Raw genomic sequence first — 21141 nt, forward strand, 5'->3', positions numbered from 1 at the left:
GTTCCCCCCAACCCCAACATCAAATTTTAAAAACTATTTTTTTTTTTTTTTTTTTTTTTTTTTGGACAAAACCAATCGACTGAAAATCAGGTGATCGGCCCCAATTTCCAAGCAAGTCGATTGGGTCGGGATAACCCTATTTTGAAATACTGACTTTTGGAATGATTAAGCTTTTTTTCCTCTTTTTAATGTGTCACTTTTGGATTTAGCTTCTCTCATGTGCCGGCTGGGCAACCGATGTGGCCCCAAATGGCGACCGTTCCTGAGTCTGTGCTCCTGTTGATGGCATCCTCATCTTCAGTCAACCCACAGGTTAGCTTTCAGCCAATCAGGAGGCTTCATTTTCTTCCTCAAGGTGACACTTTAGGTCCAAGTGACTTTTGAATGTTTTGCATCCAAATGCTTTGGAGCTTTTGCGCCCACACCTGAAGTGTGAACCGAAAAGGGCAAGTTGGTCTTGCATAATATGTCTATTTGGCCAGTCTTTGTGGTTTTCTGGTTCTAACATTTGCCAAAGTCAGTCGAGGTTAGCGGCAGATGTGCTAACATTGTACTTTGGTGACTGTGTTTTATTAGTTTTTAACAAAGCGATTGAAAGAGCACCCGCAGCTGTTTTCCTGCTCCAAACCTCCTGTTCTGGCTTCCATTTGATTCTAACTAGCAGTGGTAGGCTATGTCAGTCAAGCCTGTTTCCTGAAACAGTTAAGTAACTCTACTGTACAAAAGCGAGGGATGAATGTAATATGCCAGTATCTTTACAATCGTTGATCGATATATTTTGACAAATCATGTCGTTACAACACTTGGAAACTCTTTACTATTTAGAAAGTAAAGAAATGGCAAATTTAGCAATGCTGACTAAGCAGTGAGCACCTAGCTAACACATTATGCTAGCAACAATGTCTGTGTGGTGTCTTCCAGGTGGGGCCCGCCTGCTTCTCGTTGGTGCCCACGGCTCCACTCCCTCCCAGACGAAGAAGCGTGTGGACCCGCCTGGGCTCGCGGCGGGTCGGCTTCTGGTCCTTCCGGAACAAGTATAGATGGAGAGCCAGGTGCCGTGCCACCCTCGCGAGAGCAAGTGAGTGATGGGTGCCACGGGTCGCCTCGGCAACACTTTACACTTTTTGTGCTGAAAAGCATCTTTTCTGAAAAAAAAAATCTTTGACAGAATGAAGCTTCCAAACTGTTGTCGGAACATTTTTCACTGCATACGTGGATGCCATGTGCGACCTCGCAATTAGAGCGAGAACTCCTCAAAGTAGCCCTCTACTTGCGGTAAAAAAATAAAATAATGAACGGAGTCCATGAATAAACATCGTATTTGGCAGACGACAAATAATCTGCACAATTTTTGTTCTGTCTTTTTTATTCTGTAATGTACATGAGTGGCGACTTCTCCAAATATGATTGGAAGTCCCGCCCCTTCCTGCCTGGGTGCCGGCAGTGAGCTAGTCAAAGTGAAATCTTGGTTTCCCTCCACAGAAGGAACCGGAAGGCCGGCTGTGCGCTGCCTCATCACATCGGGAAGCTTCCGAAAGGCCGCTCGGGGTCGAACACCAGCGTCCGGTATTTACCGTAGGCGGGGGAGCTTCAACTTCAAAGTGCCCACCAAAGAACAGCTGGACACGCAGCTGAACAACTACATGTCCAAGTCCAAGAAGCGACTGGACGCGCAGCTGGACGACTACATGGCCAAGTCCAAGAAGCGACTGGACGCCGACCTGGATGAGTACATGGCGCAGGCCAGACAGCCGCTGTCCTGGTTTGAATGAACCTCCCCACGCTTTGCCCCATCCAGTTGAAACGCTTCCAAGCTTTTTCCTTTGTGTCAAGCATTAGCATTTACTTGGTTGGCTTGCAGGCCTGTTAGCATAGCTAGGTTGCTCTTGAGTGCTTTTTTTATGTTTGTTCCTTGAACGAAAAAGAAAATAATTTGAATGTCCAAGAATGGCGACAGGCCCTCGTTCGAATTAAAAAAGGCAAAACGGAAAAACGGGTGCACAAGTTTTATTTTGCGCTCAAAAGTGAAGGCGACCGGTCGTGTCCGCCGGGAGGCTTTTCTTCACATCCTCAGATGAACGGTCGCCAGCACGAGCGCCAGACTCGGTCCTGCCGTTGAAGCCTGAAGAGGTCAAAGTTCACACCCTTCCTGTTGACAGTCATGACCTTATGACCTTTGCTCACCTTGTTCTTGAGCTCTGGCGAAGAACTTGCTGTAACTACACACAAAATCAAAAGGAGACGACATCAAAAATACACAATAGTCAGCGAGGGTTTTTCTCTTGTATGACCAAGCTTTTTTGGAGGGGAGTTTTTTGAAAGCAAAAATACAAGTCGTTAATCCTCTTTTGTTACAGCTGAAGGTGCTGTGCTCCCTTTTCACATGAAAAGCAAAAAAAAAAAAAAAAGTACTCATGGCAGTTTAAAATAGAAAGTTACTTCCATGACTTTTTGTTCTGAAACTGCCCTTGTAACTCGCATGGCTTGCATCTCAAATTGGGCATTGCACATTGAAATGAATGCAAATGTGATTAATCGGTTGCAGATCCCCGAAAGAACCAACAATGGTTTAATGTAACATGGAAAATTGCATTCAAAGTATTAGTGTAAAAAAAAAAAAAATCACAGTTCTAACATTTGCTCTTCGTAAAACCTGGAACTAGGAGCACAAAACATGATTGTCTACTTTTTTTTTTTTTTTTGGTAAGTTGGCAAAAATGGCGCATTTGTCCCCTCTAAATGTGATGAAACCAATGCGCGATGATGGTGGCCAGCTGTTGTGAAAGGCGTTGGTACCATCTAGAGGCGGTTTCTGAAGCTCGCTTGCGTCTTCAATTTTATTTTGTGTGGTTTTGGTTTTGCGACGCCTCGCATGTCATTCAGGCAGCGGCTTGTTCCGTTTTTGTGGTCAAATTGAAGATTGTCAGTAGCGCGTCGTTGGCCTTTTAAGAAGCTTGCTGAAATGTTCCGTGATGTCAGCAGCAGCCTTTTAGCCTTTTGCTTTTTTTTTTTTTTTTTGACACTCCCCCAAATATTCTTAGCAAAAACAACTTTAAAATTCCGGGACATTTTTACAAGTTGTTTCATGAGCACCGTCGAATACACGATTCCTACTTCATTATTCTTATCAAATCATCTTTTCATATGACCAATTTCAAATTGAGTTGACTTGGGGTGACACTTTTGTAAAAAAAAAAAATGTGTCTTTCAACACACAAAGAATACAAAGGACACTTGCAAGTCACATACTTCGAAGTGTCCGTGCATGTACTTACAGTAGTCGTAGTCAAAGGTGGCCGCGTAGTCGTAGTAGTCGGGCGTGGGGGTCACAAGGTCGTCCTCCCACTTGCTCTCGTCTTGACCTCCTGCTGGGGTGAAGATCGACAACACGATGAAGGGAGATAGATGACCTTTGAGGTCGGTGCGCTTGCTCGCTCGCTTTTACCCAAGCGGGGCCATGTCGCCAGCACGCACAGCAACACGCGCAGCGCAGCCATCGCACGCAGGCACACACACACACACACACACACACACTGAAAATGATGAAGACGACACTCCTCAACAACGTCACGGCAACAAATCCCGACATGTACCAATGCGCTCGCACGCATGCTGCAAAAGCGTGTGTGTGTGTGTGTCTGAGTGTGTGTGTGTGTGTGTGTATGCGCACGCTTGACGAGAATCTTGAAGAGCGTCAAACAACAAATCCCAACATGTACACACTGTGCTTCCTTTAGATGACACATAAGCACATGCACTGAAAAGCACACACACGCATCAACATACATAATACTCGCGCATACATGAGCACATTCTCACGGGCGTGTACACACAGACACACACACGCTTCCCTATGAACTTTTTTTATGGACATATCTTTATTACAGATATGTCTACAAATGACCATGTGTGACGTATGCGTGTGTGCGTCCAAAGGTCAGCACGTTGAGCGGAGATGAAGGTTCACGGCAATCAGGAAGTGTGGATGTATCAGGAAGTGTGTGTGTGTGTAGGTGACGGCGATGAAGTCGGAGGTGAAAGCCGATGTGCTCAAGTTCTTCTCGCTTCTTCTGAGCTTTCTACTTCTGGTGAGTCCGAGATGTCCTTCTGCCGCCGCCCCGTTCCCTGACCTTTGACCTGTGTGCAGACTCTGGGATTGGGCGTGGCCTGTTGCGGTGTTTGGATCTGCTTCGACAACACCAGCCTCATCGGCGTCGTTTCTTCCCGTAACCAGCCGACCTCGCGTTCTCGGATTCTTTTCACCGCTTTGCATGCTCACACGCTGTGTGTGTACGTGGATGTGGATGTGTGTGTCCCCAGATGAGCTGCAGGCTGTGGGGGCGGGGCTAATGTTGATTGGCACCCTGGTGATGGTGTCCAGCTTGGTGGCGTGTTTAGGAGCACGCTGGGAAAACGCAATTCTCATGCTGATTGTGAGTAACGGTCATAGTCACGTCACGCAGTAACATCAACCCTCACGTGATGTCACAAGATGATCAAGTGATGTCATATGATAACATGGCACAGCACACTTGGCATGAGGGTGTTGTTATTCTTATTGATTGTTATCCAGCGGTGCCTTGAAATACGAGTGGTTGTTGGGGTAATTTTTTATTTTTATTATTTTTGTTTGCATCGATTTCGACAAAGAGTACTGGTTGGTTCCTAATGAGCCTTCAAGCAGTTTGTTGCTTCTCCCGGATGAAATTTACTCGACTTCAAGCACAAAGCGTTCCCTTAGCAAAGTCCGCTGACCTTAATGATAACACATAGTGGGGAAACTCCATGAACGAACGTCACAAAATGTTAAGCAACAGAAATTTGGACGCAAACGGTGCACGAACACATGGAAATAGAAAATATCTCAGTACTCGCAGACGTATCTTCTTTATCCTCTGTGGAGAACGTCTCATACTGCTGAGCTGAGCTCATATGCATCATGTGCATTTTATGCTGCCCCCGGGTGGCCGGGGCATGCGCAGCGGAAGGAGCAGCACAAAAGCCCACTCAATTGAAGCCCCAAATGGGGCAAAACATTTTGGAATTTATCACATCAATATTGTTTGCTTTGGCAACGTCTACGAGTGGAGAGTGCACGCTTTCTTTTTGGGGAGCACGTGACAACTTTTTGTTTGTTTGTTTGGGTGGGGGAGGTTGGGGCGGCTGCAAAGATGCTTTCAGAGAGCGGCGCTTTGACTAACAACCATGCTCATTGAAGGCCTTCAGCTCGTATTTCAAGGCAGCGCATTCTTATGTTCTGCTGAGGACAAAAAGTGACATGATGATCACGTGATGATCATATCATGTCACACGACGCTCACGTGATGATCACGAGATGTCATGCGATGCTCACGTGATATCAGTGCATGTGGGGGCTGCTGTTCCTGTTCCTGTGCTGCGTGGGCCTGCTCCTGCTGCTGCTGCTCAGCAGAGGCCAGGTGAGCCTCCTCACGCGCGCACGTGGACATCACATGACACTAATCAAACGTCGAGCTTTGCCGGCAGATCGAGGAGAAGGCAGATGCGGCGGTGGCTCACATGATACGCCAGTACCGGGGCGACGGGCGGCAAGATGGCCTCCTGGACGACCTGCAGCAACACGTCAGTCACTTCCTCGTTCACACTGTGGGCCGGAATAATGAAGGAGCAGGCCTCAATTGGGCCGCAGGCCATTGTTTTCCCGCGCCAGCACCACCTTTCAGTGGACATTTTGGGAACTGTGTGGATCCACTTCATAGGTTCAGCATATTAAAAAAAACAAAAAGTCTCGATTGTGATGATGGCATCGAAAAGAAGTGAAAAGGCCTTCACGTCTTAACGGCGCCCTCTGCCTGCAGGAGGTGTGCTGCGGCCTGACGGGCCCATCCGATTGGCTGCAGAATTCCTTCGTGCAGACGCTCAACACGAGCGCCACGAGCACGCTTCCTTGTTCGTGTTTTGGCTCGCCTCAACGCAACTTGGAAACGGCGTGGTGCTCGCAAGACCCCAACGTCACGCACGCGCACGCCATTGCACTCGCAAACTGCACGCACACGCAGGTGCACGCACCTGCTCGCTCAACGGGGTGTTTTTGTGTACGAGTAAACGCTAAGAAGGCTAACGCTAGTTTGCGCCCAGGGCTGCCGCGAGCTGCTCACTGATTGGCTGCACGAGAACGTGGTGACGGTGGTGGGAATGGACATCAGCTTGATGGTGGCGCAGGTAAGGCGGCCGGCCGCCGACGCGGCGCGAGCGCCTGGCGTCATCTTGCGCTTCCCGCCAGGTCCTGCAACTGGCGCTGGCCCTGCAACTCTGGAGGACTTTTCGCCGCAGGGACACCGTGAGGACAACGCATCAAACGGATGATGCTGATTGATTCGGTCCACGTAGGCCACGCCCAGGACAGCAGCAACGACGCTGACTCTGCCCACCAGATCATCCAGTAGGCCACGTTCCTTTTGAACGTCACATTATCAAACAAGAAGGGGCGGAGCTTACACCTGTGCCCAGGTGTGACATCACAAGCTAATATTCCAAGCATCCACTTTCTGCACCTTGTGACTTGATTCCACGCCGACTCTGGGTGGAGTTGTGCCCTTCTCTACTCTCCTGACTATTCTCCTTGGATCTTAGCCTCGAACTCTAGCAGGTAGAAAATTCCAGGATACCCCACTCTGACTCCATTCCACTCCGCCTCTTCTATACCCTGCCTACACCAGGGATGGGCAACTGTGATCCACGAGGGCCACGACCCTGCATGTTTCCCTCCGCCACCACACCTGATTCAAGTGGTCAGCTCATCAACAAGCTCTGAAGAAACCTGGTCACCATCCTGATCGTGTGAATCAGGTATATGGGTGTGGGGGTGTCTAAAACATGCAGGATGGGGGCCCTCGAGGACCCTGCGCTACGTTGCCTCTCACTTGTGAGTGGCTGTTCTCATTGCCCCATTTTGCATGTCAATCATCACAGCTGGACCAGATGTCATCAAAAGTTTTCATGTGAACACCCAAAGGGTTCTCATGAGCTCATCAAAATGTCAAGAAAAATGTGTGCCATCCCAATTGTTTGTGCCATCTGATGTCATGGGTGACGTCATACATTTGTATGCAAAGAATGACAAACTTAATCTGTGGCTTTATTCTTTGAACTTTATCCTTGACACCATTCACTTCACTTGTCTTCAAGTTTGTCCTTTGATTGACAGCCCATGGCTCCAGTGTGGCCCCGCCTCTGTCCCGAGGCCCCGCCTCCACATACGGTCACACTTGCACGTGCATCACCACCTGCTGGCCACTAGAGTGGAAGTCTTCAGGAAGAGTGTCTGGAAGCATAAGAGACTCCGGTCAGGGTTTCAGAATGAGGGTTTCAAACTGTAGGTAGGGTTTTAAATTAGGGTTTTAAACTAGTCTTAGGGTTTTAAATTAGGGTTTTAAACTAGTCTCAGGATTTCAAACAAAGGTTAGGGTTTCAAATTAGGATTTGAAACTGGTTTAAGATTTCAAATGTTTTAAACGATGGTTAGGTTTTAAATTGGTTTAATTTAGGGTTAGGGTTTCAAATTTTGAATTTGGGCTCGGTCCTATGAGGTTCATCAGAGGTGTGATTTTTGCTCGTTGAAAACTACCCAAAGTAGGGTTTAAACTGGGGTAAGGGTTTTAAAGCATAGTTTTAAACTAGGTTAGAGTATCAAAATAAGGTTTTAAACTAAAGTCTGGGTTTCAAAGTAGGGTTTTAAACGAAGGTTAGGGTGTCAAAGTCGGGTTTTAAACTCAGGGTTTCAAAGTGGGGTTCTAAACTATTTTTTAAGCAAGTTCTAAACTACGGTCAGGGTCACAGTGCGTGCGTGTGTCGTTAACCGTTGCAGCGGTAGCGCAGGTTAGACCAGATGATGTTTTCCTGGGAGAAGCAGAGGACCCCCAGTCTTCCTCCCCTCAAGGTGGTGTCAATCACCACACCTGAGTCGGCCACCATGTCGGAGCCCTCGAACAGGCGAACCCTGGAGTGAAGAGCAATGCACACAAGTACAATCACAAGTACACAGCTGTTCCAATTGCAACGAATGACAAGACGTTTTGATTGGTGTGCCGCGTTCCACACTGACCTGATGTATCCGACCTGCGGGCGGTGGCTGACCTGCCACCGATACGATGTTTTATCCTTCCAGCCCACATTCCTGGGATCCTTCCACAGGAGTGTCGCTTCGCCATTCGTGTCGCCCGTGTGCCACAGTGCGTTCCTCAAATACTCGCCCGGACCCGTGCTCGACTTCACCGCCTGACCAGCACACGCGCATAAGGGTTATGCTAACACGCTAACAGTACAACACTAGAGGACACTACTTTCGGAACTACACATACACTAGTTGGGTCAAATAGACAGTATAGAGTAGTGCAGTCAGAATTTGTTTCAAACTCAACAGAGTCCGAAGGGAGGAGCCAAAATCGAGTCATAGTTGACTGACAAAAGAGTTAACGGTAAGTCAAGGTTAGCGTAATCAGAGTACAGTCAAAATAGAGTAAAGGCAGAACAGAGTCTGTGTGAAGTCAGCGTAAAAAGAATGGTGTGAAAATAACAGTAGAGTCCAAGTAGAGTATAGTTTAGAGCAGGTGTCAAAGTCAAGGCCCGGGGACCAGATCTGGCCCGCCACATCATTTTATGTGGCCCGTGAAAGCAAATCAAGCATGTCAAATTCCATGATGCTTGCTAAAGTCCGAACGAAAAATTCAAATTGTCATATATAATCCACAATAACAGTCATTATTCTTGACTTCTGATTTTAAAACTAGTTATCCATCAATTTGTTCTGCGCTGTGTATGTAATATGTGGAGGTGATTAAACATTTATCAAAATCAAAATTCACATCGGCCCCCCCTAAGGGAAACTATAACTACAATGTGGCCCTTGACAAAAATGAGTTCGACACCCCTGGTTTGAAGTAATACCTTGAGGTGCAGGGCGGGGCTTGCAATGGCGCTGAACGGTCGCGTCTGCCAGTAGATTTGTTGCGTCTGCTTCCACATGACGGTGTAGAAACTTGACGAGTCTTGATATGAGAACACGATGCCGGCATAGTCGTCATCCGTCACCGTGTTCACGTGGAAAGTTCCCTCAAAATCCACGCCGTTGAATGACGTGTAGCCTGCGCACACGCACACGGAAGTTGTCGTGTTGCAAAATTGACAATAATCACGCTGATGATTACGGCGATGGATTTACGGGCTTCTGCGACGAACCTACCAATTGCCAGGCCCGGGTCGCTGTTCATCGTCTGGACGATCTCCATCCCCTAGAGAGGATAGGAAGTCAGCTAAGAACCCCGAAGATGAAGTTGACCAGCAGGAAGCTGTGTCGCCTGACCTGATTGAGGACCACCCAATTGGGGTCAATCTGGGCGTCGCCCTCGGGATCCAAAACGACCGTCTGATAAGCCCGGAAGTCGGTCAGCGTCACCTCGGCACTCTCGGGACATGCGTCCAGCGCGTCCCGGACCGCGTCGTTGTCAAAGTCAAACTCGCACACGTCACCAATGCCGTTCACTTTACACATTCACATGAACGCACATCAACACATGTGAAGATGCACACATTCACAGACGGTGCTCGGTTGTTTTTACGGTCCCAGTCTTGTTGGTGAGGGTTTCCGATGAGCCTGCAGTTGTCCCTGTGGTCCGGGACGCCGTCGTTGTCGTCGTCCTGGTCGCAGTCATCTCCCAGGCCGTCGTTATCCGAGTCCAGCTGAGAGCTGTTGGGAATGTCGGGACAGTTGTCCCGGTTGTCCTGGTGTCCGTCGCCATCCCTGAACATAACGCAGCGCATTGTCATGTCCTCTTCCACGGGTGACTTCGAGCCGTTGACTTGCGTGCATCCCTTAAATCCTCAATCAAAACGTTTTTCGCATGCTTACTTTCCTCGATCCGATACTTGACTCGTCTGCTAGATTTCGGTTGAATTTCATTAAACAAGACATGCGGGTGTGTCGTACGTGTCGTGGTTGTTGTCACAAATGTCTCCCACTAAGTCGTTGTCGATGTCGGTCTGAAAAAAAAAAAAAACGTAGTCAGCAAAGAACACAACAACACAATCGAAAAAAGTGCGCGCGTGTACTTGTGTCGGGTTGCTGAGTTCGGGACAACTGTCACAGGCGTCCCCGATTCCGTCATAATCTCTGTCTGTCTGCATGGGGTTAGGAACCTTGGGACAATTATCGAGCACGTTTGGAATGCCTGTACACACACACACACACACACACGTGAGGAGTCTCGTGGAATTTTGAATCCACTGTCGGCCTGCCATTAGCGGCCACGCGTACCATCTCCGTCGATGTCCAGGTCGCAGGCGTCTCCTCTGGTGTTTCCGTCCGTGTCCGTCTGCTCGCTGTTGGGCACGTTGGGACAGTTGTCGCACGCATCGCCGAACGAGTCGCTGTCGGAATTCTGCTGGTCCTTGTTGGCAACCAAACGACAGTTGTCCTGTCGCACATACGCAACGCAACAAACAAACTTGTCACAGGACCGGAGCCGGTACTTTAATCCATGTCATGTTTATGTGACGGTGTAAAAGTCTTTTCGTCTCAAAACTCACACAAGCATCTCCTTCTATATTTTTCCTCCAAAAATCCAAATTTTGGAATTGATCAGCTGCTCTGTTGATGCAATTGAGCAAATATTCACAACGAGAAGATCAGAAAAGGCGTCGCCTGCACGTCCGGGTGAAACGTTTGCAGCTGGGTAGCCGGCGGTTTACTGCCGAGGCAGTACGTTCCTCGAAAGTCGATGTCCTGAATGTTTGCCATGTCTCCTCTCCCTGCGCCAACACACCCGAATCAAATGAATACTTCCTGGATGTTTACGGCGACTGGAATCTCGAGCTGTATTGCTTTATCCTTCCCACCCTCCTTCCTCCTGTGCCTCAGTGCCACCGTTCAGGACACATTGAGGTCATCTCCACAGAAACGAGGCGATCTGACCTGGCGAGCTGGCGCCGAGACCGAGGACACATTTTTACGCACACAGCCTCACTCCACACAATGCAACCTTACTATCAATGCGTATCGTCAGCTACTTCTGCCCCCCAACTCCTTCTCTTGTTTCGGTGCGATGTGTTGCATCTGGGTTGTAATGTCCCTCGCCCCGACGGCCCACTAGCCCACTTCCACGTGTGCGAGTATCTAAGTTGTTGTTTGTTGTCTCTTCTATTCATGTGTCTGTTTGCTCCTTTTTATCCAAACCCATACTGTGCCCCCCCCCCCACCTTTTGTAAGCGCGTAGTTTGGGGTTTCTTTTGTTCCCCTCCCGCCTTCCTTTTTTGTTCTTTTTCATCTAAAAAAATCGGGGTGGCTTCCCTTTCTCTCTCCCTTTCTTGGTCATTGTTTGTTTATGTCTCTTGAACTGGTTTGAACTGTTTAAGTGAATTTCTTTGCTTTCCACTTGTGAAATGTGCAACGACAACAAATTGGATTGCATTCCATTCCAAGACAACGCTTCACATGGATACATCATATGACCACACATCACATGACCACGCGCGCACACACACACACACACACACACACACACACACACACACACACACACACACACCTCCACATTTTTGATCCCATCTCCATCTGCGTCATCATCACATTGATCCCCGATACCGTCGTTGTCAGCGTCCTCCTGACCTGAGTTAGGAGTCAACACACAATTGTCCTGATGGACACGAGGCTCGTCATGTGATTGGTCGCCACTGGTGACAGGATTGATGACATGGAGATGAGGAGGAGGAAGATGAGGAGGATGAGGACCTGTCTGCAGTGCTTATTGTTGTCCAAGCAGGGTAGCGAGCGGTCAGGGTAACCATCCAGGTCTGTGTCCACACTGCACGTGTTGCCGTTACCCGCCCAACCCACATTACACTACACACACACACACACACACACACACACACACACACACACACACGCGCACACACACACACACACACACACACACGCGCACACACATACACACACACACACACACACACGTCAGCACAAAGTGAGAAACAGGACGTACATGGATCTTGTTTGTGTGGGTGTGCATGCGTGTGTCACCGTGCAGGATGGGATGCCGTTCCTCTCCATGTTGCAGTGAGCGTGGGTATCACAGGGGTTGTAGGACAAGGTGGCGCACGAATTGCTGGGGAAGCAGCCTACAGTTTGGTTGCCAATGTAACCCGCTTTACAAGCGCCACACAGGAACGATCCCTAACCCGAGCCAAACGAGACACAACAACACTGACGATGTTGGACAATGTCAAGGACGCGTGCAGTGCTGTCAAAAGCCTTGTCCGTTCAGGCAGGACATCACTTTTCACAGATACGTTGGGAGGGGGCGGGGCTTGTCAGCAGCAACTCACCTCTGTGTTGGTGCAAACCGAGTTTTGCACGCAGGCGTTGGGAAGCTCCACGCACTCGTCCATGTCCACACATTCCTGATAAAAACAACACACATGCACGCACAGATATGCACAAATACATGTACGCATTTACAAACACAGCATAACATACAGAAACATGCTTGCACACAGATAAATACATTCGCACAGGCAAACTTCACGTGCGAACACTAAACAAGAGACACACAAAAAGACACAGAAAAAACACACGTGTACACATCCATGGTACACGTGTAAACACAATAATACGCAAACATAAACACACTAACATGAATACACAAACACACAATAAAATTCAGACAAAACATTTTCAAAAATACCAAAACAGACACATGCACTTCTGCACAAACTTACACACATAGATACACAAATGCACACACAAATGTCCCCAAACACATGTAACCACACGTACATGTGTACACGCTAACAGAAATACACAACAATAGTTGACCCAATGCACACAAAACACTCAAACAAAAGCCAATGTGCACAGACACATGCACACACACACACGCACACGCACACAACAAACACATGCATGCGCACACACACACACACACACACTATCACAAAGACTCACTGTGGGTATGTGTGTTTGTTTATGCATGTGTATGCGCGACCTGCTTGTGTGTCTTGGCGTAGCGCAGTCCAGTCCCGGCGAGTGGCGGCCCCCGCAGGCCGGGAGGACACGGGCCACATCGGAAGCCGCCATCCGTGTTGACACACGCCGACGGCCAGAAGCACGGCTGTGCCTCGCACTGGTCCGCGTAGGGATGGCATCGTCACTTGCTCGCATTGTCCTACGTGTGCAATGTGCGTGCGTGATCACTAACCTCATCCACGTCATGACAGTGCGTCCCGTTTCCGACGGTGCCGGGCGGGCACGGGCCACACGTGAAGCCCGGGAAATGAGGGCTTTCCATGCAGGCCACTCCAGGGTGGCACGGGTTGGGTGAGCAGCGAGAGCGCGCCTCGTGAGAGCGTGCCTCGTGATAGCCTGAGGATGCACGCACGCACGCACACACACACACACACACACACACACACACACACACACACACACAGCTTCAGTCGGGTCAGATGGAGCACGCTCACAACATCACACTCACCGCAAACTTGACACTCCAGGATGGTGTTCCTCAGCAAAGACATCTCCTTCACCTGGATGCATGTGGATTTGTTCACGTGAGTAATGAAAAAAAATGTGTGTTTGTTATGCCTGTATATGTGTGAACATGTGTATGTGTGCATGTACATATGTGTAAGTGTATGTATTTGTGTGAGTGTGCACATCACCTGCTCCTTGAAATCCTGTCGTAGTTCGCCCAGCATCTGATTGAAGAGGACCATCTGACCAATCAGCGCTTTGGCGTGGTCAGCTGACAGGAAGTAAAGCTGAGTCACCAGATGACATCATCAGCGTTCAAAGCGATCGTTTACGGATTGGACGCACTCACCCAGGATGGCGTGCAGTTCGCCACTCGCTGCAGACATAAAACGTTACGGTTCAAGAACGGCAGTCGGGAGTCATGTGACCTACCGGGGACGGGTCACTCACCTAAGTTATGGGCGGAGTCACGTTGAAAGGGACAGTCAACCAGGGCGCCGGCTTGGGCCAGACTGCCCCCTAGCGCCACTCGCAGGGACTCCACGGCACCCTGACCCGGAAACAGCCGGCCAATGTCATTCGTCATTCCCCAATCACTACTCATTCCCCGCTGTTCAGTCATGATACAGTGGTCCTGCTATTTGTTACGGACTAGGCAAGCCTAATCTCGGTGAAATTAGCAAAGGCTAGCCACGCACTGTAGAGTAGTGACGTGGCATTGTACAACTTGCTCGTCTGTGACGAATAAAATAATTCATCAAACTATGGATCAAATGTCCGGCCACCGACGTCTTCATTAGTAATGCACCAAATTTCTGTACCAATGCCAAACCGAAAAGTTTTGTCAACAAAAATGACTCGGTATCCTCATTTTTAAGCGAGGCTATTTGAAAAAATAAAATAAAACGCAGCAAAGTGGCTCAACTCTGTGTCAAAAGGGGCATGTGGCTTTAAGAGGCGTGGCCTGGCCTGGTGAGTGATGTGGGAGGCAGGAAATGAATGTTAATCTTGTTAACTCACGTTAACTAATATGCGAGACCGCTAAGAATGAAACGCGATATGATGACGGACAGCTTCATATCACGGACACGGAGCTTTGGTCACATGGTCTCATGAATATTCATGCAGAGCCGCTAAGAGGCGTGGCCAGGTGTACCTGCGCGCGTGCGTACGCCTTCTGTCCGTGTCGGATCTCCACGGCTTCCGCCTCCCAGGGGAGGGGAGCCAGGCGGGGCACGCCCTCCATCGCGTCGGCCAATCGGCAGTCCACGTAGAGCTCGGCTCTCACGCTGGCGCGTTGCAGGTCACCCAGGCGCAACACCAGTGAATGGCGGCGTCCGTCCGACACGTTGGCGTTCGCCAGGTTCACCGTGTGAACCTTACCGTCGGATGCACGCCAGAAGCGGAGCGACACTGCGTGCACACAGGAAGTGATCAGGACAAATACAAAGTTGTCTCAAAACAACCAGGAAGTCATCAAGACAAAAAGAAAGTGCTTAAGACAAACAGGAAGTCAAATTCGAATTGTTTACGACTAACAGGGAGTGGCCTGAAGAGAAAGAAGTGGTTAAAATAAACAGGAAGTGCTGTCAAGAAAAACAAGAAGTGGTGACGAATAAATGAGCAAGTGGCTGGGCACCTTTGTTGATCTTGGCCACGACGGCGACTTCCAGGTACTTCCTGTTGTCGTGCTTGCCGTACACGCCGAGGAGGACGCCGCCCGCCTTGGGCGGCAGGCGAACGGCCGCCGCAACGTAGAGATCGGCCGGTGCGCTCAGACTGCCCCAAAACTCGCCCGCACGCTTGGAGTCGTGAGCGCTCAGCACGTCCATCACTGACAGGAGACGGGACGGTTACCTTGGGGATGCTGCCGCTCGGCAACGTCATCGTCGCGAGCCGGATCTGCTGCCCCCGTGGATCGTGGCTTCTTCAAATCGATTTATTGGCGGGCTCGCATTGTCAGAACAACATTTACAATCATTTCACTCGTCCCGGCTTGTCGCGTTGGCTTTCAAAATCATTGGTTCAAAGTTTTGTATACCATACGAGTGACGTTCGGTGAACAGTTTGTTTGATGTAGTGTGCGGTGATTGTCAGAGTGGTGCTGGTCCGTGGGCTCCCTCTCGTGGTACGAAAAAGAATCCTCACCCACTGTTCCCCGAAAGAAAAAGTCTGCGTTTTCTTCTAAAACGTGAAATGCAATCAAATAAAATATTTTACATTTAAATATTTACAAATATTGTAACGAAGCTTTTAGAAATGCACAGTCTGTTTTTGTCTCAAGTCCATTACATTTTGAAAGTAGAATTCTGTTTTCGTCCACTTTTAAGAACACATTTGCATTTGATCTTGAGCTGCTCGTTTTACAAAAAAAAAACAAAAAAAAACGTTTTTTTAAATTCACATTTATGTGCTACACTACGGAAGCACATTCCTGTTCAACAAGAAAAATGTTGAATGTCCCATTCTATAGCGTGATACATTTGACACTACAACGTCACCAGTTATCACATTAAAACATGTTAAGTTTGACTTCAGCATTGGGCAAACCCAAAACAAAGCAATGCAGTCCGCTTCAGATGACTGTCGTAGTCTGATGTAGGTACATGCATGTCGTCTTTTGTAACACTTGGCCTTATTTGTTGATATATTGATGGATAATATTATCAAAGAGCAGCATAGTGACGCAGCAAGGAACTCGCAAGAGGTCCCAACGAAACTTTTCACATTCGAACATTTCATTTATATCCCAATGTGATGTTGAACTTTTTTTTTCCTTTTGTGGCAGCAATATGATTCTGTAAGTTGAGAGGTTCGTAGTTTTGTAGTGGATAGCTCTACTTTAAAAATAAAAGAAACATTCTTCATTCAATAATTTTCGGTAGTTTTTGGTGGAGAGCCACAATTTTTGGAGATGCTACTTGTTGTCAAACGTTTGAGAAGCCCTGATGAAATGCATGCTTAACATCTTTTGTGTTCCCCCAACCCCCCGCCCCCTAAATCCCTGCTGTCAATCAAGTTAGTGACGTGTGAGAGGAAGAACTTGAAGTGATGAAGACGAAGAGCGAAAGGTGAAAGGTGTGTTACCTTGCTGCTCTGGAAGTTGTGCCGCGGTGCTCAGCAAAATCACTGACAGCACAAACGTCATCATCTCCATCTTCATCGTCATCATTTTCATCCTCTCCAGCTCACAGACAGGCGCGCTCTGACGCCGACCAGCCGCGGGCGCGCGTACCACAGTGGCGGGAGCGCGTGGCCGGCCGGAAGTCAGGAACGGACGGGAAAGAGGGCGGGCCCACACGCGCCGCGGACGCAGAAAAACAAAAAAAAAAATGGAAAAAGACCCAGTAGCGGCCCGGAGTGCTCCGCGCGCGCCGGCCCAGGCTGGAAAACATGACGTCACGACGACCAAGTCTTTTTTTGTGTGTATGTATGCGGGCAACAGAGGAAAAATATAGTCCGATGACGTTACTCGCTGTAGTATGTAGTGCATCTTCATCACGTGACTACGTTTTCAACCACAGAGTTGAGAGGTCAACTCGACTTCAACTCGAGGGCTCCCCACGAAGCGTGTGTGTGTGTGTGTGTGGTGTGTGTGTGTGCGCCCGTTGTAGTGAAAACGTGTGTTTGTTGTAAACCATTGTTGCCATAATAACAGTGTTCTCAGCATGGGCCGAGGCCTTTATTTCATCACCTAACAACATAAAGCTCAACAGCAAACTACTTCCAGATTATCTAGTTTAAACACACACACACACATTCCTCAGCTTTGGTGTCATGCAGTGCAGCTGGAGTCCAGACTGATGGGCGGAGCTCTCATGAGCTTTATTGTCAATATTTCAAAAAGCAAAAAAAATTTTAAAAAATTACTTTTTTTAATTCATGGCCATTCCCGTGTCCACATGAAGGAAGCAGGAAGGAAGGTCGGAGGAAAGCATGGATGAAACAACAAAGAAAAAGAGGAAACCCAAGAAAGGTGGATGAAGTGAAATATGGAAGAAAGGCAGACAAAACACAGCTGCCAAATGCGAAGGAAACGTGAGGAAAATCCCAAAGCGGTTGCTGAATTCAGTCGTCTTCGTCATCGTCTTGGTGGGGGTGCGAAAGTCCGCTGTGCTCCACCGCCCCCTTGTGGCCATGCTGGACAGACACCATGCCGGTGAGCAAGGCGTAGGACAACATGGCGCCCAGCGCCGCCAGCGCGGACAGGAACTGCTTGGTGCGTCGGTTGGGCACGTGCTCGGGGTCCCGGCACTCGTCCGAGCGGCCAGACCGGGGAGCGCTGTTATCTGTGGATGGGTAAAAAGAAAAACAGGTGCGGCGGTCAGCGGCGTTGCCGACGCGAGCGGTCATGGAACGTACAGAGGTGGGGCGTGTCCTGACTGGGGAAGTAGATGAGCAGGATGTTGGCGCAAAACGCATGCAGGTTGTCCAGAGACTTGAGATGCTGCTGCAGTTTCCCGTTGGGAAGTTTGCACTTGAGGATTGGAGCCAGCCAGCCGAACACAAATGCGTCGAGAGACGAAGGCCTGGGGAACATGCGCGTATATTATTGGCCTTCATGAAAGTCATCACAGTAAACGATGTTGATCGTAGCAGTGATGGACTCACGAGTCTCCAAAGAAGAACTTTTGCGTTCCGAGTCGTTGCGCCAGCAGGTCCATGCAGTCGGTGGCGTCGCCGTACAACTGGAAGGCAAAATACGATCACCTTCATCATCATCAGGCATCATCATCTCGGCCATGTGCTCTTTCAATACAAGCGGCCATATTGTCCACATTTCCAAACTTGAAGTGATTCTTTTGCTTCCTTTCTATTTTTCAGGTTTTGCACATGGACAAGTTTTCCAAACAAGCTGCTGGACATGCAACAATTTATAGATGATCAAGTTAATCAACAAATAGTTTCGCGAGAAAATCACATAAGTTGAAGTTGTGGTGGGCGGGTCATGGGCTAGATTTATCTGAAGGCCTTCCAGACTCGCCAAGAAAATTGACTTGACTTCCAAAGCAAATAAAACAAAATGCGTCCTGTGCTACATGCTAACAGGCAGTGCTGCTTCATCTTGGCTAGCAAGCTAGCACAGCCTTTTTTTAAAAGAGCGAGCTGACGGCCACGTGGGGGCCAAGTGAGAAAAAGACAAACGTCTGCTGCTGCCGCTGCTGATGATGATGTTCCATTGCATAAGTTTTTCCACGAATATACAAGAGGCTGGAAAGTGCTGCGGCAAGACGCCCGCGTGGACGTTGCTCACCTCCTTCTCCAGCTCCTCGCTAGCCTCCAGGCTGGCATCCCCTCGCAGCAGCCGCAGTGTATCCAGCTGGTGGCGCTGCATGCGGCCCGGCAGGAACAAGCTGAGCGGGAAGGACATGTGCTCAGCGTACCAGCGCCGCGTCACCTCCACATAGTTTTTGGGCTCCACCCACAGTGCGTATAACTACAACGCACAAGTCGAAAATTGTCACACGCATGTATACACACACACACACACAGACAGGCACACACATGCACACACGTACGCACCACGGCCGGCGTGAGCTTCTGTTGGATGAGTGCAATGAAGGCGAGGCTGTCTGCGGCCTCCTTGGCCGAGAGGTCAAAGTCTGCGTTGTACTTCTGAAAAAGGACACCGAAAAAAAAGAAGAATCGAGATTGTCATGACAACACCATCAACAACCAACATGTGCTTTTCCCCTCTGAGTCACCTCGCTACGCTCGGGACACATGGCTGCTCTCATAATGGGATGGATTCACCTCGAAGTGCATGTGATCAACAAAATCGCACCCACCCACATCCCTACTTATGTTACGAGCATGCTGGTTAATGACTTCCAGCTGCCAGGAGAAGTATTGGTGCGTTGGGGTGGGTGGGGGTGGGGGGTCTGATGAGGAAAATGTGGGTCAGAACCACTATGAAGAAAGAGAAACGGCAGGAAAATGTCACCAGAACCTCTTCCAAGACGTCTGACATTCTTGAAAACAAAAAAAAACATCTTGAAAAGCCCTCAACATCTGTCTGATGGAAAGAAAGGCCACATTTACAGTTGGGACTTTACATTTGTTTGAGGATCTTACACATTCAAGGAAGGGAAACAATGCAAAAAAAAAAAAATAGAAATGGGAAAATGACTTTTTCATAGCATTGTATGTATTATACACTGTGAAGATACTGATGTTGGCTTTTGAATGACAAAGATATAATAATGGAACCATATATTCTTATCATCGTGCATCTAAAACTGGAGTGTGTCATATAACCGTTTCTAATATTCTGACTTCTTTGGAACAGCAATCATTGTTGCGGATATGACAACATTTCATGCATGACTTGCTGCTGACCTGAATAACGTCGAAATCGCCGCAGTGCCATTATTACGGGACGTGTTTTGTTACGTGCCTGTTTTCGTAGGTGGATGATGATGTCAGAGGGTCGCCACAGCGCCTCCTTGTGGGCGGTCCTCAGCGCGGGAATGGCACCTAAAAGGTAAAGAAGAGGTGAGGTGGCGCCCTCTGTCGGCAGGCGTGGGAGTTAGAAGGAGTCTCTCTCTCTCTCACCTCCAGGACATCTCCACGGGTTGCACACCTTGTGAACTTTGAGGGGAGCGCCGGAAAATTGAGCGTACGCCTGTCAGGAACACACGGCACAACATTTACAAACACACGCCATCATCTAAAAACACGACGAAATTGTCCCTAGGTGTGATTGCAAGCGCAAATGGTTGTTTGTGTCTGTGTGCCCTGTGAGTGGCTGGCAACCACATCAGGGTGTACCCCCTCCCCCGCCCAGCCCGAAGACAACTGGAAAAGGCTCCAGCACGCCCGAGACCCTTGTTATGATAAGTAGATTAGAAAATGGATGGATTCCAACTAGCTCAAATAGTCTATCGTTGAAAGGGACACTGTTAAAAAAAGGTGCACCTGTTTTTGGGCTTTTATGAATCTTTTATTAATCACATCGTCATGCTAATAACAAATCCCTAACTCATCGTTTGTCTTTGAGATGGGCATTTTTGGAACTGCACTAAAGTATGGAGTCATCATTTCCTGAAAATATCTGACTGTGGTTAAAAAAAAAAGTGAATGAGGCAGTTAGCGTGACGATATACTGTGATGTCATGTGTAAATATGTAATTTCCACACATTGTATAGTAAGACGTATGCATTTATATTTATTTTGTTTTACTCTGCTGTCTTGCAGCCAGATCGACAACATAAACGAGAATTTGTTAATTGGCTTACCTGGTTAAAAAAAAGGCTCAATTAAAATAAAACAATAGTTGGAGGAAGTTGCTTATAAATTCACGTCGCCCTCTGACGTGCAGTCTTGACATCATGCACTTGTTTGTTCCGTCGCACCGCCGAGTATATCCCGTCTCTTCTCGTTAGCATGCAAACATGGCATCGTGAACGCCGCCGCCACAAAACGCAACTAACGTCAAACACAAAACGACCCCAAAATCAAAAAGGAACCGACCAGAAGCACCAAGCAGTCGCTGTTGACGGACGGCAGACCCCAATCTCCTTCCCACACGAACAGCTCATCGGGCGCCGCCATCTTGCCCCCTACCGGAAATGAGTAACTGCTTCCTACTTGTGCCCAACAAAGTAAAAGTGAAAAACAAGCTGCCGACGTAGAA

At 48.6% G+C, this 21141-nt stretch overlaps 4 protein-coding genes and 1 long non-coding RNA gene across 12 annotated transcripts in view; 3 read left to right on the plus strand and 2 right to left on the minus strand.

The window, feature by feature from the left end:
- The window catches only part of chtopb (chromatin target of PRMT1b), a 4024-nt gene extending 2090 nt beyond the window's left edge, over positions 1 to 1934 (plus strand). For all 4 annotated transcript variants that reach the window (XM_019863696.1, XM_019863697.1, XM_019863694.1 and 1 more), the window contains exons 3-5: positions 210 to 312; positions 922 to 1078; positions 1483 to 1934. In XM_019863696.1, the coding sequence (XP_019719255.1) occupies positions 210 to 312; positions 922 to 1078; positions 1483 to 1772 (550 nt within the window). In that variant the 3' untranslated portion in view covers positions 1773 to 1934. The remainder of the gene's footprint in view (positions 1 to 209; positions 313 to 921; positions 1079 to 1482) is intronic.
- A 1735-nt stretch (positions 1935 to 3669) lies between these two features.
- LOC109512156 (CD82 antigen-like) lies at positions 3670 to 7150 on the plus strand. Of its 2 annotated transcripts, XR_002167464.1 has the most exons (9): positions 3670 to 4088; positions 4148 to 4226; positions 4321 to 4433; positions 5364 to 5438; positions 5506 to 5601; positions 5838 to 6038; positions 6118 to 6201; positions 6263 to 6421; positions 6699 to 7150. XR_002167464.1 is itself a non-coding variant. In XM_019863688.1 (8 exons), the coding sequence occupies exons 1-8, from the start codon at positions 4023 to 4025 to the stop codon at positions 6353 to 6355; spliced, it is 807 nt and encodes a 268-aa protein (XP_019719247.1). In that variant the 5' UTR covers positions 3670 to 4022; the 3' UTR covers positions 6356 to 6556. The 2 variants fall into 2 exon arrangements, 1 of the variants encoding a protein (XP_019719247.1); XM_019863688.1 differs by lacking the exon at positions 6699 to 7150 and having other exon boundaries at positions 6263 to 6556.
- Positions 7099 to 17022, minus strand: thbs3a (thrombospondin 3a). Of its 3 annotated transcripts, none has more exons than XM_019863637.1 (23): positions 16592 to 17022; positions 15144 to 15338; positions 14661 to 14917; positions 13955 to 14054; positions 13854 to 13880; positions 13693 to 13775; positions 13506 to 13557; positions 13230 to 13378; positions 13017 to 13154; positions 12358 to 12432; positions 12053 to 12205; positions 11765 to 11875; positions 11562 to 11669; positions 10292 to 10451; positions 10087 to 10205; positions 9965 to 10017; positions 9597 to 9778; positions 9341 to 9519; positions 9221 to 9269; positions 8926 to 9122; positions 8084 to 8256; positions 7839 to 7978; positions 7099 to 7303 (listed from the first exon to the last, which is right to left on the minus strand). In XM_019863637.1, the coding sequence occupies exons 1-23, from the start codon at positions 17001 to 17003 to the stop codon at positions 7242 to 7244; spliced, it is 3174 nt and encodes a 1057-aa protein (XP_019719196.1). In that variant the 5' UTR covers positions 17004 to 17022; the 3' UTR covers positions 7099 to 7241. The 3 variants fall into 3 exon arrangements, with proteins under 3 accessions (XP_019719196.1, XP_019719195.1, XP_019719197.1); XM_019863636.1 differs by having other exon boundaries at positions 13230 to 13393; XM_019863638.1 differs by lacking the exon at positions 16592 to 17022 and having other exon boundaries at positions 13230 to 13393; positions 15144 to 15447.
- On the plus strand, positions 13505 to 17361 carry LOC109512170 (uncharacterized). Of its 2 annotated transcripts, XR_002167467.1 has the most exons (3): positions 13505 to 13581; positions 16524 to 16582; positions 16692 to 17361. It is a non-coding gene; the product is annotated as an uncharacterized LOC109512170 (long non-coding RNA). The 2 variants fall into 2 exon arrangements; XR_002167466.1 differs by lacking the exon at positions 13505 to 13581 and having other exon boundaries at positions 16336 to 16582.
- Positions 17306 to 21098, minus strand: LOC109512152 (metaxin-1-like). Its single transcript, XM_019863683.1, has 8 exons — positions 20979 to 21098; positions 20060 to 20129; positions 19902 to 19981; positions 19028 to 19120; positions 18759 to 18941; positions 18116 to 18192; positions 17888 to 18033; positions 17306 to 17793 (listed from the first exon to the last, which is right to left on the minus strand). The coding sequence occupies exons 1-8, from the start codon at positions 21057 to 21059 to the stop codon at positions 17573 to 17575; spliced, it is 951 nt and encodes a 316-aa protein (XP_019719242.1). The 5' UTR covers positions 21060 to 21098; the 3' UTR covers positions 17306 to 17572.
- Between the last annotated feature and the right edge of the window lie 43 nt (positions 21099 to 21141).

This window comes from Hippocampus comes, unplaced genomic scaffold, assembly GCF_001891065.2.
Source record: "Hippocampus comes isolate QL1 unplaced genomic scaffold, H_comes_QL1_v1.1 scaffold249, whole genome shotgun sequence".
Taxonomy (NCBI): Eukaryota; Metazoa; Chordata; class Actinopteri; order Syngnathiformes; family Syngnathidae; genus Hippocampus; species Hippocampus comes.